Source organism: Dipodomys merriami, unplaced genomic scaffold, assembly GCF_024711535.1.
Source record: "Dipodomys merriami isolate MVZ:Mamm:240054 unplaced genomic scaffold, mDipMer1.0.p SCAF_433, whole genome shotgun sequence".
Taxonomy (NCBI): Eukaryota; Metazoa; Chordata; class Mammalia; order Rodentia; family Heteromyidae; genus Dipodomys; species Dipodomys merriami.
The window spans coordinates 443,338-457,361 of NW_027205971.1; the positions used below are offsets into that span (position 1 = coordinate 443,338).

Here is a 14,024-nt window from a genome sequence, read left to right on the forward strand (position 1 = left end):
CATGTTACTCAATCAACTCTGTCTCCCAGGATTCTGAATCTTGTACAGAAATGCTACAGAGATGAGTAGTGTTGGAGACACATTCACACACAATGCCCTGGGGAGCGTGTGTCTGTTCTTGCCCTTGCCCTTGTCTCAGCAGGTGCTTTTCTGGGATGGCTCTCCATCTCTTCTGGCTCTGGTCTTCAGCTCTGTCACCTGCCCCATGGTCTTGTGGTAAATTCTTTTCCATGTTTAAGTCAGCCTGAGTTTTGTTTCTAATGCTTGCAAATCCAGTAACCCCACTGATATAAAAGAAATCTCATTTTGAAAAAGTTATAAGCTGTACAGATGAGGCTGGGTGGAATGAAATGATCAGGAAAAGGAAATGAGGAGATGTTGGTCAAATAGTACAGAATTTCCCTTATACAAGATAATCTTGAGATATAATGTATAACCTTATGACAGTAGTTAATAACACTTGCAGTTTGCTAAGAGGATGAATTTTAAATTAAATCTTCCTAACACATGCACATGTACTTACATGTAGCAACAATGTAGAGTTTAATTAGTTTGAATATAGGGAACATTTTACATTATATACATACATGAAAGCATTAAAATTTCTACCTTAAATATGTATGATTTTTATAATATCAACAATATCTCAATAAAGCTATTGAAAATATTAGTATGTTTTCTACTTTTCTGTATTTGTCTCTTTTCAAAGTTCTTTTAAAAATTATTTTTTAATTTTATTTTTGTTGGTCGTGGGGCTTGAACTCTGGGCCTGGGCGCTGTCCCTCAGCTTTTCAGCTCAAGGCTAGTGCTCTACCACTTGAACCACAGCACCACTTCCAGTTTTCTGGTGGTTTACTGGAGATCAGAGTCTCACGGACTTTCCTGCCTGGGCTGGCTTTGAACCACAATCCACAGATCTCAGCCTCCTGAGTAGTTAGGATTACAGGTGTGAGCCACCAGCACCTGGCTAAAAATAATAATAATAATAATAATTATTATTATTATTATTTTGTCGGTCATGGGGCTTGAACTTTGGGCCTGGGTGCTGTCCCTCAGCTCCTCACGGTCTTTCCTTCCCAGGCTGACTTTGAACTGTGATCATCAGATCTCAGCCTCCTGAAATGCTAGGATTACAGGTATGAGCCACCAGCGCCCAGCCTAAATTTTTTTTTTTTTTTTGTCGGTTGTGGGTCTTGAACTCTGGGCCTGGGCGCTGTCCCTCAGCTCTTCAGCTCAAGGCGAGCGCTCTACCACTTGAGCTACAGCGCCACTTCCGGTTTTCTGGTGATTTATTGGAGATAGGAGTCTCACGGTCTTTCTTGCCCGGGCTGGCTTTGAACCGCGATCCTCAGATCTCAGCCTCCTGAGTAGCTAGGATTACAGGCGTGAGCCACCAGCGCCCGGCTAAAAATTATTTTTGTAAGTAGAAAAACTGTACATTTTCATGAAAGTTTCTCTTATTCTGCACTCAAGAAAAACATTCCTATAGAGTTGGCTTAGCTAAGCTGGTTAAAACCTAGCATGTAAGGAGTTACACATGAAATTACCATCACTTTGGGGAACAACAATCATCTAGAATAGCTAGATTACAGGCATGAACCATCATAGTCTGGTTTGTTTTTCCTTTCTCCAAGATGAGATAACACATAAGTCTGGCCTAGAATTCCGTGGGTTGCCTAGAAATTTTATATCTTCCTATCTGAATATGGTTCTCTGAGCTATGTATGTGGTTTACTCCTGTGATCCAAGCACTCAGGAAGCTGAGGCAGGAGAACTGAGAAGTTCCAGGTCAGCCTGCACTACCTAATGAGACCTCATGTCAGAAAAAAAAAAAAAAATCAGTCTGTCCTTGAACTTATAATCTTCCTGGCTCAGCCTCCTGAGTAGAAGTAATTTTTGACTCCTTTTAAAATTCCTCCATGTATCTAGTCAGCGTTACTAAGGATTTTGCCTCAGAAATATTACTTCAAGACCAGGCCTGGTGGCTATGCCTGTTATGCTAGCTACACAGGGGGCAGAGATCAGGAGGACTGAGGTTCATGTCCAGCCTTGACAAGTTAGTGAGATGCCAGATATGGTGGCTCACACCTGTGCTCCCAGCTCTGTAGGAGGCTGTAAGCGGCCCTGAGCAAAAATGAGAGACCCTATCAAAAGAATGGATAACCTAAAGCCAGGCACAGGTGGTTCATGCCTGTAATCCTAGCCTATAATCCTAGCTACTCAGGAGGCTCACTTTGAAGCTAGCTTGCACAGGAAAGTCTTGTGAGACTCAACCACAGGAAGTGAAGCTGTGGCTCAAGTGGTACAGTGTCAGTCCTTGAGCAAAAAAAAGCTCAAAGACAGTGCCCAGGTCCTGAGATCAAGCCCCGGGACTGGCACTAAAAAAGAAAAATACTAAACAAACAAAAAAAATTAAAGCAAAAAGGGCTGGAGGAATGGTTCAAGCAGTAGCGTAGCAGTCTAGCAGGCACATGGCATATGATAATACCTTTGTGTTGACAGGAAGAGCATTCCGGCAGGCCTCCTGCTTCTTACCCTTCCAGCATGGGCTCATACTGGTATACTAACTTTTCCAAGCACAGCCAGATCTCATCAGGTCTCTCCTGATTAAAAGCTTCAGAGGGCTGTGGCTGCCTTTGAGCTACAACCTAAATGCCTTCCTTTAAACAAGGCCTTGAATGCTACTCCTGGAGGTACTTCTAGCTCTTTTCCAGATACCCAGAACTCTGGCAACCTTGGACTCAGCCCTGAGTCCTCCAAATGTTGCCATGACTATATGCATGTGATGGTTTATATGTCCATTACTAAACCCAGAACACTGGGTTATAACTAACCTGCTACACATTTCCCCTCCTGAATCAGGGCCTCTTGGAGGCAGAGAATAAAAGGCACCATGGCTTTGGCATCTACCTCTGTGAATGCCAGATAACTGGTTGAATGAACTTAATTTGAAATGATTTTGAACACCATACAAAACTCCAAGTCCTCAACCAGCAGACACAGAGTAAAGCCCTCTATTCTACCCCTTTTGATTCTTCACTATGTCATATGCAGTGGAGAGATAATAGATGTTCATTAAAATTCTTTGATGTCTTTAGAAAAAGCTGATGTTCTGTTCTGCAATTAAGTTTTCTCTTACCAATAGTAAATTAGGTATCTGATATGTTTTGTGTACCTATTGTGTGCCAGGCATTGTGCTAAAGACTAAGGATGAAGAAATACGGCATACAGACAAGGTCATGACCCTCCCATAGCTCAATGTCTCCTGAGCTAGAGACAGTGACTTAGAACTGAACATACCTCCCGAATGTTCTGCTGCTCCACCTCATGCCGCTTGATCATAATTTTCCGCTTGAAGAAACGACAGTGTTTGTCATAGTACAGTCTCTGCTGGGTGAGAAGGTGGGCTTCCTCTTCAGCCTGTGTGTGCTGCAGGTTCTCTTTATGCTTGGAGATCCGTTCTTGCTTTTCTTTCTTGGGTGTGCTATGGTCCTCATTCATTTCCTTGGAAAAAACAACAAACCCAAGCAGTGATCAGAGGAGGTAGAATATAAATCTACAGTGAAAGGAAGAAGATAACCTTTATAGAAAATGGGTTGGGCTTACTCTTCTGTGTTCTACCAACTAGCTTGGTCTACATTTGGTTAACTACTTGCACAGTTGAAATCTCCTAATGGATGACATCCATATTACTTAAGGTTTTACCACGTGACATCACATGATATTTCAATTATCTCTGCCCTTCCAGGAAGTCCTTATGTGTAAATTCTCTCCTGTCATGTTCCATGAGGTCTTGAAGGAAGCCTTCAGGCCATCCAGGAAATGTTTCCAGCACAAGGAAGGTTGGGATCATAGGAAGAAGTCAGGTGACTCCTCTGCTCAGGCCTTGACCTCAGCTTCAACATTAGTCACCTAGCTTGCAAGTCTAGACTTATAGGACCATAAAAATGTATTCTGAAATCAAGAATCAGTGATTTCTGGACATGTGCCATTTTGTTTCGTCCATATCCCTGTGTTCTCTCAACAGCTGAGATAGGGAGACTTTGATCATTCTTGGAATTCTATGTGTAAATATTTATGCCAAATCAAGTTTTACTTTATGAGGAGATATAGCAGTGTTGCACAGAAAGCTCTGAGATTTCTCAAATTGGCTTTCATCTTGCTTTTTCTCAGAGTATCTTGAAAGAATTGGAAGTGAAAGCCTGTGGTCTCTTACATATATCAATCAGAATCTGGAAAACCAAAAGGAGCCTGAGGACTAAGTGAGAACTCTTTGAAAAACAAAAAAACTTGGTGGCATTGGGATTTGAACTCAGGGCCTCATGCTTGCTAGGTCCACATCATCCTGCTAAGTCATCGCACCAGTTCATTTTTCACTGGTTGCTTTTAGGAAGGGATCTCACTTCCCATCTGGGTATGCTTCTTTGACTTGATATGTCTACTTTTAGACTTCTCATTGTTTCTGGGATGAGAGGCAGGTGCCACCACACCCAGCTTCCCTTCAGTAGAGTCTCAGGGACTTTTCTGCTTGGGCTGGCCAGGCAGCACAATCCTTCTAGGCTCAGCCTCCCATGTAATGTGGGCTGACAGGCATGTGCCATTGTGTGCAGATATAAATTGAGAAGTCTCCAGAACTTTTCTTCCCTGGTACCAATCTCAGCCTCCCATGTGGCTAGGATTAGAGGTATGAGCCACCTATGCCTGGCCTGAGTGGGAACTCTAGAATGCTGTTCACTGGGAGAATCTTCTAAAGGTAGATTCTAAATACTTCCTAAATATTTCACATAACCCTATTATCCTAGTGTTACAAAAGCTCAAAATGGATGCCACATTCATACAGTATGTTGTATAGAAATAAGAAGGTAAGAAGAGCTAAGAAAAATGACATTTCTTATTGAAAAATCAATTTGATTTCTGTCATCCAACAGCATCCTCTGGCAATACTATAAGAATTTGCCTCAAGTCAATCACTAAGAAAAAACACGGAACTATTCCTCTCCACTCTCTAGTTTCCTGGACCTTACAGCATCAGAGACTGCCCATTCAGCCAGTGTGAATCAACCGCAATTGTATGTCCAGCCTAGCAATTACAGTGGCTTACCTGGGTAGGCAAGAGCTCCCTGGGCCCAAGGCTACCCCAACCCACTTGCTCTCACTCCCTAATTAATTGAAGAGGAATCCTGTAGTGTTAACTTACAAATCAGAATATGAGCTCCATATTTCATTTACTAAGGCAGTGGCACTATTGAACCTTATTAAACCTTAATACACTTAGTAAGTCTACAATAAGAACTCCTGAGTCTTCTAAGAAGAAAAGTCCACAGAACTGCACCCAATTCTCCTGTAAGTGCTAGGAAAGGAGACCTGAAGGAATCTGAGCGTTCAGATGAAATGGTACTTCCTCAAGGAAACTCTTGAAGTCCTCCAATGGTCTTCAACCAGACATTCCAGTACCATATTTACATGCACTGCACACAGGGATACAGTCAGGAGCCAAACCAGTCATGGTCTCAGCTCTTACAATGCTTAGCAGCTGATAGTCAGTAGCTCAAACCATCATCCAAAAAATAAAAACACTGTTATGAAACCAGAGACACCTGTCCTGCTTGATACATTTAGGAGAGCTCTCTTGGGGGAGTCATATTGAGTCAAAGTCCTTGTAATCCATGCTTAGTCCTACAAGGAGGAGGAGGAGGTGCTAACTGAGTGGAACTGAGAAGGGCTTGAGGGCAGGGAGGGCATCCTGGTGGAAGTGGTTGTATGTGCAGGGGGGGACTTGGTACATCTGAGAAACTGAAAGGTAACCACTGTGGCTGGAATAGCCAAGAGCAAGAACTAAGAGTAAGGGAAGCACTGGTGTGACATGCCAGAGGAAGGGTAGGCTGATTGTAGGTCATGTCAGATTTCTGACATTTTGAGCTGCTCTAAGAGCAAGTGGAAGCTACTGGATCTGAAAACAATGGAGTAAAATAACTAGATTTATGGTTTGAAAAGATTACTCTGGGCCAGCCAAGATGGCACACGTGTATAATCAAAGCTACCCAGGGGCCTGAGATTTGGAAGGATTGTGGAGGTCAGCTCAAGCAAAAAGTTAGCAAGACCTCATCTCAGCCAGGATCTAGTATGATAATACACTCCTGTGATCCCAGTTATGCAGGAGGTATAGATAGGAGTGTCTTGGTTCAAGAGCAGACCAGGCAGAAACTCCAGACCCAACCAAAAAAGCAACTAAAGCAAAAAAGGCTGAAGGTAAGTGGCTCAAGTGGAAAAGAGCACTGTTAGTGAGCGAAAGGACCTGAGTTAAAATCCTAGTATTCCAGAAAATTTTTTTTCCCTGACTCTCTGGCTGAAGTGTAGAGAATAAGCTGGAAGTAGGAAGAGTGTGTGAGTCTTTAAAAGTGGCTCCTGGAATAATAGAAGCAGACATTACATGGGAACTTGTTAGAGATGCGTGACCTCTGCGTGGGTTAGAGGGCTGGCTTGGCAGTTTGCTTTCATAAACATTTCTGGTGATTTAATGGGAAGCTGAGAAGTGCTGGATTGGAATTTTCATCCTGAAGTAAGGTGAGGCATTTCTCAGTCTCCACCACTCTAGTGACAACCTAGAGCCACACCCCCCCACGCTGGTACCCTTACCTCTTTTATTTTTTCCTTGCAAATCTTATACTGCTTCTTCTGACTTTCTAAGAAAGTTGTCAAGTCTTTCTTCTGCTGGGCCAAGATCTGTTGCTGGAACTTCTTCTCATCTGCTGCAGCTACCTTCGCCTGGAGAGACAACAGACATGACGGAGTGAATCTGGTTCCACCCCATATGCACGGTCTTGAGTGAAGGGCCACAGTCCCCAAGTGTTGAGCCATGCCAGCTTTTCAACAAATAACAGTAATAAGAAAGACATCTCTTTTTTTTTTTTTGTCGGTCGTGGGGCTTGAACTCTGGGCCTGGGCGCTGTCCCTCAGCTCTTCAGCTCAAGGCGAGCGCTCTACCACTTGAGCTACAGCGCCACTTCCTGAAAGACATCTCTTGTCTGGCTCTTGTATGTCTTAATACTCAGGAGGCTGAGATCTGAGGATCACGGTTCAAAGCCAGCCCGGGCAGGAAAAGTCTGTGAGACTCTTACCTTCAATAAACCACTAGAAAACCAGAAGTGGTGCTGTGGCTCAAGTGGTAGGGTACTAGCCTTGAGCTGAAGAGCGCAGGGACAGCGCCCAGGCCCAGAGTTCAAGCCCCATGACCAACAAAAAAAAAAAGAAAAAAAGAAAAAAAGAAAAAAAAAAGCCATTCTGGGGCTAGGAAGGTGGCTCAGTGGTAGAGTTCTTGCCTTAGCATGCATGAGGCCCTGGGTTTGATTCCTTATCACCATATAAGCAGAAAAAGCCAAAAGTAGCACTGTGGCTCAAGTGGTAGAGCACTACCCCCTCCCAAAAAAGGAATGTCATTCCCAATTATGGAAAAAAATTAGGAAGGTGGACTACAAACATATATTATTAAGCACAACAAACAAAACATATATATATATTTTTTTGGGGGGGGGGGTCCGGTTGTGGGGCCAGAACTCTGGGCCTGGGCGCTGTCCCTCAGCTCTTCAGCTCAAGGCTAGTGCTCTACCACTTGAGCCACAGCGCCACTTCCGGCTTTTTTCTTTTTGCTTATGTGGTGCTGAGGAATCGAACCCAGGGCCTCATGCATGCAAGGCAAGCGCTCTACCACTGAGCCACCTTCCCAGCCCATAAAACATATTTTATTGAGCTGATGTTTCCTTCCAGGTGGAGAAAGACAGCTTAGTTCCCAAGACACCCTGGTGCCATGGCTCTACTCATTCCACTCCCAGAGAGCAGCATGCACTTCTGCTTTTCCACACTTGGTCAGTGTCATGGGACGACAGGGAAGGTGACTTTATAAGAACTTGTGGCTGGGTAAGTCTGTTGAGTTGTGATTAGTGTGACTAAATTGTCTTTAACATTGGACATGTACCAGTTGTGACAATGATATTTCAAGTTATTCTTTTTTTTCTCCTGATACTAAGTTTTGAACTCAGGGCCTCACACTTGTTCAGCTGGTACTGTACCACTTGAACCATGTCTCCATCCATACTTTTTGCTGGTTTGGAAATGGGAGGTTCATCATAGACTTTTCTGTCTATGTTGTCTCGGAACCTTGATTCTTTGTATCTCACCTCCTGAGTAGCTGGGACTACAGGTGTGAGCTGGCACCTGGCTTGTCTTAGTCTGTTTTAAAAATTAAATTTCCAGGGCTCAGACTGTAGTCAAGAAATGGAGTGCATGTTTAATATGTATGAGGCCCTGACTCTTAGCACCAACTAAGGTAATAAACTAAAAACTAAGTTAGTTTAGAATGTGGAGAAGGAAGAGAGCTACTTCCTAGACATCACAAATCATGGTTGGATTAATCCTTTGGTATATTGGGAAGGTGACCAATCTTAGTGTATCAGCCACAGGCAGGGACCATCTCACTAAAAGGACAAACTATGGGCATGGTAGGAAGAAGACTAGACCTTTTTGTTTCTCAGAAGAAAGGAGCCTCCTGTTTCCTTCACTGGTACCCAGAACACCATGAAGGGAGTGATGTTCAGAATATATTTAAAAAAGGCTTTACCTTTTTACCACTCAGCAATAACACCTGTCTCTCACCTGTAGGAAGCCCATTCCTGTCCCAATCAGGAACTACCACTGACCGTGGCCAGGCTGGCTTGGCTGTGGCTACTGACGCAGTGCACTTGCGCATACTGACCTCCTTTTCTATGATAGCCACTTGCTTCTTGGCCAGCTTCTCCAGCTCGATGGACGAGTTGTTGGCATGCGTCTCCACCTCCTTCTGGAGTTTGAGGCGGTGCTCGTCCATCTCAGCCTTCAGCTTGTTCTCCAGGGCGATCAGCTGCTTCTGGTGCTGGCGCCGCATCCGCTTATAACCTGACATCTGTTCCCGTAACTCGTTCTCCTGCTCATGCTCATGGATCTGCCGTGTAACCTGCCATGGGTTGGGAATAGCACTCAGGTCATTGGGTCACCAGAGACCAACTTTTGGGTGAAGCCACACCCCAGAATTTATCATTGTCACTAGGCATTTCCTGTCTACCCACTGCTCCCTTGTAGGGACACCAGGCTGGGCTCTTTCTGTTCTTACTCTCTCCTCAAAGCCACCCCATTCTCTCTTTCATTTGACACTCTCACAGGTAGGTGTTACTGCTCCATTGAAAATAAACTTGAAACAAAGGAGGAGGTAACAATGCTCGATGGGAAATGTACTCATTACCTTACTCGTGTAACTGTAACCCCTCTGTACAGTATCTTTACAATAAAAAAAAAATATATATATATTAAAAGAAAAAAAGAAAGTAAACTTGAGACACGAGGGAGGTAGTTTATTTATTTAGCCAAAGCACGCATGCACGCATGTACACTCAGACACATACAGACACACGATCCAGGTTACATGACTGATAAGGGGGGAGCCTTGGGATCCAGGATATTTCCACCACAACAGGGTTATGTGCACCCCTGATGACAATGGCGTTACCTGTATACCACATGCCACTAGCATCCTTTGGACTCTGCCTACCAAGAAGCCTCTTGGTTCCCTTTTCCTTCATGGTGCTCAGTCCATACCCAGGAAGTGATGTGCCCAATATATTGCAATGGACCTCGATGACAATTTGACCTTCAAATGACAGTTTGATCTAAATAGCCCTGCTCCCAACAGTAACATTCCTCCCTCACCTGTTGCCAGCTCCTCTGGAAGCTGTCACTATCATGACCATCAAGTGTCTTCTGGTGTCTGCTGTGATACTGGCAAAATCTCTCCAGATGAGACACCTTTTTATATATATATATATATAAAAAGATCATGCCTCTAATAGTCATAGGGACCTTGAAGATTCTTTTAAAATAGTTTGAGTGTGATTTATTCCCTATTCTTATGATAGGAGAGAAGGAGAAAGAGACAGACAGACAAGTAGATACATACAGACACCTTTTGAAATGTTATATTCTGGCAGTACTGGAGTTTATACTTTGAGCTTCACGTTTTCCAGGTAGACACTCTACTACTTTAGTCACAACCCTCACCCTTTTTTATCAGCCTAATTTTCAGATCGTGTCTCAGATTTTACCTAGGGCTGGCCTCAGATCACAGTCCTCCTACCTATGTCTCATGCATAGCTAGGATTGCAGACACAAATCACCCTCTATGGCTTTTTTGCTGAGATGGGACTCTTATTTAACATTTTCCCTAGGCTATCCTTGAACCTAAGTCCTCCCAATCTCTGCCTCCTGAGTAGCTGGGATTACAGGTGTGAGTCACCATACCCAGAGAGAGACCCTCTCTGAAAACATCTCTCTCTCCCTCTTTTTACCCACAAAAAGAAATGTTAACAAAATTATTTTCATTTTCTTCCCCGAAAGGATAAGGCATTTCTATCATTTTTGGATGGCTACTTTTCCTGAATTCACTCTCAAGTAAATGTCCAACCAGCTGAAGAGTGCAAAGGAAATCTTGAAATCCTGGTGCCTTTTGTCTCTTCCTTTGAACCTCTCATGATTTTCTACTCCTTCCATTGATCACCCCACCCCCCCTTTACCTTCTGGATCTATTCACCTCTCCTTTCCTTTTCAATCTTCCTATCTGGTTTAGGAAAATACACTTAATTCCAGGACTATAATTTTAGCTTTGTTCTTCTCTATGTGATTTGTGCACCCGCACTGGTTCACGGGGCACTTTTCCCTAACCTCACCCCTAAACAAGTTTTACTGGAAATGTTCATGCTGCTACTTTCAGTTTATGGGTCAAGGTATGTTTAATACAAAGAACAGGTTGTTTCTCTGCTCTCTTTGGAAGGTGTCTCTGAACACTAGACAGAGTCCTGTCTGCCAAGAGAGGGCAGCTCTGTAACCAGGTAGCATAATAGCAGTATGCCATTAAACATTAGCCGAACTTTGAAATTCTTCCAGCTGAAATAAACTGTAGATTTCATATCCATCTCTCTTTTCTGAAGGATAACACTCTTGAAAGTATGAAGAAGAAGAGCAGAAAATACTTTAAGAGTGTAAAAGAATAGCATCACTAAAGAACTATCTAATACTTAAGAAAATGAACAATCATGGGCTGGGAAGTTGGCTCAGTGGTAGAGTGCTTGCCTCGCATGCATGAGGCCCTAGGTTCGATTCCTCAGCACCACATAAGCAGAAAAAAAGCCGGAAGTGGCGCTGTGGCTCAAGTGGTAGAGCGCTAGCTTTGAGCTGAAGAGCTGAGGGACAGCGCCCAGGCCCAGAGTTCAGCCCCCATGACCGGATTCCACCCCCCCCCCCAAAAAAAAAAGAAAAGAAAAAAAGAAAATGAACAATCGATTTCATCACCTCATTCATTCATTCCTTTTTTGGGTGTTGGCAACTGAACCTAGGGCCTCCTATATGCTAACCATGTGAGTTACCTCTAACCTTCATGTCTAGCCTTGCTGGTTTTTTTTTTTTTTTTTTTTTGCCAGTCATGGGGCTTGAACTCTGGGCTTGGGCTCTGTCCCTCAGCTCTTCAGCTCAAGGTGAGTACTCTATCATTTGAGTCACAGCACCACTTCCAGTTTTCTGATGGTTTATTGGAGATAAGAGTCTCATGGACTTTCCTGCCCAGGCTGGCTTTGAACCTCAATCCTCAGATTTCAGCCTCCTGAGTAGCTAGGATTACAGGCGTGAGCCACCAGCGCCCGGTGCCTTGCTGTTGTTATTAATACCGTTTTTTGCTTTTTTTTTTTTTGAGACAGGGTCTAGTCTCTTGATTGCTGAGATTATAGCCATGTACCACTACTCTAATTCTATATTAACTTATTATTATTTTGTGCTGCTAGGGATGGAACTCACGGCCTTGAACATGCTAGATAAGTGCTCTACCACTTGAGTTATACATCAATCCCTTTATCTATCTATCTATCTATCTATCTATCTATCTATCTATCTATCTATCTATCTATCTATCTATCTATCTATCTATCTATCTATCTATGCAGGTCCTGGGGCTTAAACACCAGACCTGTGTACTGTTCCTTAGCTTTTGTGCTCAAGGCTACTGCTCTACCACTTGAGTCATAGCTCCATTTCTGGCTTTTTTTTTTTTTTTTTTTTTTAGTTTAGTAGAGATGAGAGTCTCACAGACTTTCCTGCCCAGGGCAGCTTTGAACCATTATCCTCAGGATCTCAGCCTTCTGAGTAGCTGGCACAGAGCTTATTATTATTTTTAATGGATTTATTTGTAGTTAAAAGAGAAGCAGAGAAGTATTTTGAAATATGTACATTTAAACCTTCCCATTCTTATGTCTTCCTGAAGTACAGAGTTAGGGGAAGAACAATTCTAGTCAATGGAAAGACTATCAGTTAGTCTTTTGAAATTTACCATCCTTTTCTGACAAATGAAGCAGTATTTTAACCAGATACTTCCATTTTTCTTATTATACCATTCCTCTTTAATCAGGTTTCTGAAACTCGGAGGTAGGGTATGTGCCAACACTATCATGCCACATTTAAACTTTGTCATAGGCATTGGCCTATGATCAGCAAACAATTCTCAGGATGGCTATTTTCCTGGGTAGGAGGCCCATATGCAGGGCAGAAAGGAGGCAGGAGTCACTTTTTGTCTTCACTAGCAGATAGGTCCTAGTAAAGAGGACAGTTCTACTACACCAGACCTTATCTGGTATAAGTGCAATACACAGATACATTTGAATGGGCCATTAGTTTGCCTCTCTGTGATGTGGAAACACATAGTATCACCTTCCTAATGTCATAACCAAACTTCCTAAGTTTCCAATTGTCTTCCTGTGTGTCAAAACACTAAGTTTTATATTTTCACATCCCAGGTAGACAGATATATGTAAATGGGAGAACAACTAGATGTTTTATTTGTTAAGTTTAACGTGCTATGTAGTTAAAATTCATTAATTACAATGTGCATGCTCATATGTTTTAAGGTTTATAATGTGTGTCTGAAGAACACACTATTGATCAATACATTTTAAAAGCCAATACTTTTGTTTTTAATCATACTTTTTGGCTTCTAAAGTGGTTGCACTCATAATTTACCTCTTTAGGGTAAATTTAGGGTTTAGTACCTTGCCTAGCAAGCAAAAGGCCCAGATTTCCAATCCAGTACTGCCCCAAATGGAATAAACATAACAACCACAACAAACAGCAATATAGAAACCAAAAAGAAACCCTTTAATTTTTTTTTTTCTGTCAGTTGTGAGACTTGAACTCTGGGCCTGGGAGCTGACCCTCAGCTTTTCAGCTCAAGGCAAGTGCTCTACCATTTGAGCCACAACGCCACTTCCAGTCATCTGGTGGTTCATTGGAGATAAGAGTCTCACTTTCCTGCCTAGGCTGGCTTTGAACCATGATCCTCAGACCTCAGCTTCCTCCTGAGGAGCTAGGATGACAGGCATGAGCCACGGGTGCCTGGCTCAGCCTTTTAATTTCTATAAGCCCAATGTTTTGAATTGCCTCAAAGAATCCCAGTACCAAGGTAGAAAAAGAGTGGTAATTTTCTATTATGGAGCAATGGAGGGAACTAACCCTCTCCAAAATCAAAGATGGAGGGGTGGGGGAGTCTGAATGACAAGTTGAGTCAGGTTGAAAACAGGCAGTCACTGCAGAGATATAACAGCTGTAGTTTTTATAGAGACATGGAACCTGCTCCCGTGAGCTGCTTCGAGATTAGCCTCTTACCTCTTATTGTACACCAACCTGGGGCACATGAGAACCTCTCCTATTTTGGGTATTTTTCCATATACAAGGAAGAACTAGGCATGTCATCCACAGGGCTGGAGGAATACCAGAGAACACTATCAAAGGAATCAGACAATACATTGTAGCTTTTTTCCTTCTCCTGCCAGGCCCTGAGAATATACTGTCTCCCCCCAATCCTATTTAGTGTTTTTGGTGATAGGATTATAGTCAAAAGTGGATCCAAGAGCAAAAAAATGTGTATCTATATTATGGATTGTTGGAGTAAAGATAGAACTAGA

General features: G+C 42.9%; 1 protein-coding gene across 2 annotated transcripts in view; it reads right to left on the bottom strand.

Annotated features, from left to right (window-relative positions):
• LOC138807781 (serine/threonine-protein kinase TAO3) overlaps nucleotides 1–14,024 on the bottom strand; it is a 134,958-nt gene that overhangs the window by 16,689 nt on the left and 104,245 nt on the right. For both annotated transcript variants that reach the window (XM_069993542.1, XM_069993543.1), the window contains exons 15-17: nucleotides 8,750–8,986; nucleotides 6,637–6,765; nucleotides 3,301–3,504 (exon numbers count right to left, since the gene is read on the bottom strand). In XM_069993542.1, coding sequence (XP_069849643.1) covers nucleotides 3,301–3,504; nucleotides 6,637–6,765; nucleotides 8,750–8,986 — 570 coding nt within the window. The remainder of the gene's footprint in view (nucleotides 1–3,300; nucleotides 3,505–6,636; nucleotides 6,766–8,749; nucleotides 8,987–14,024) is intronic.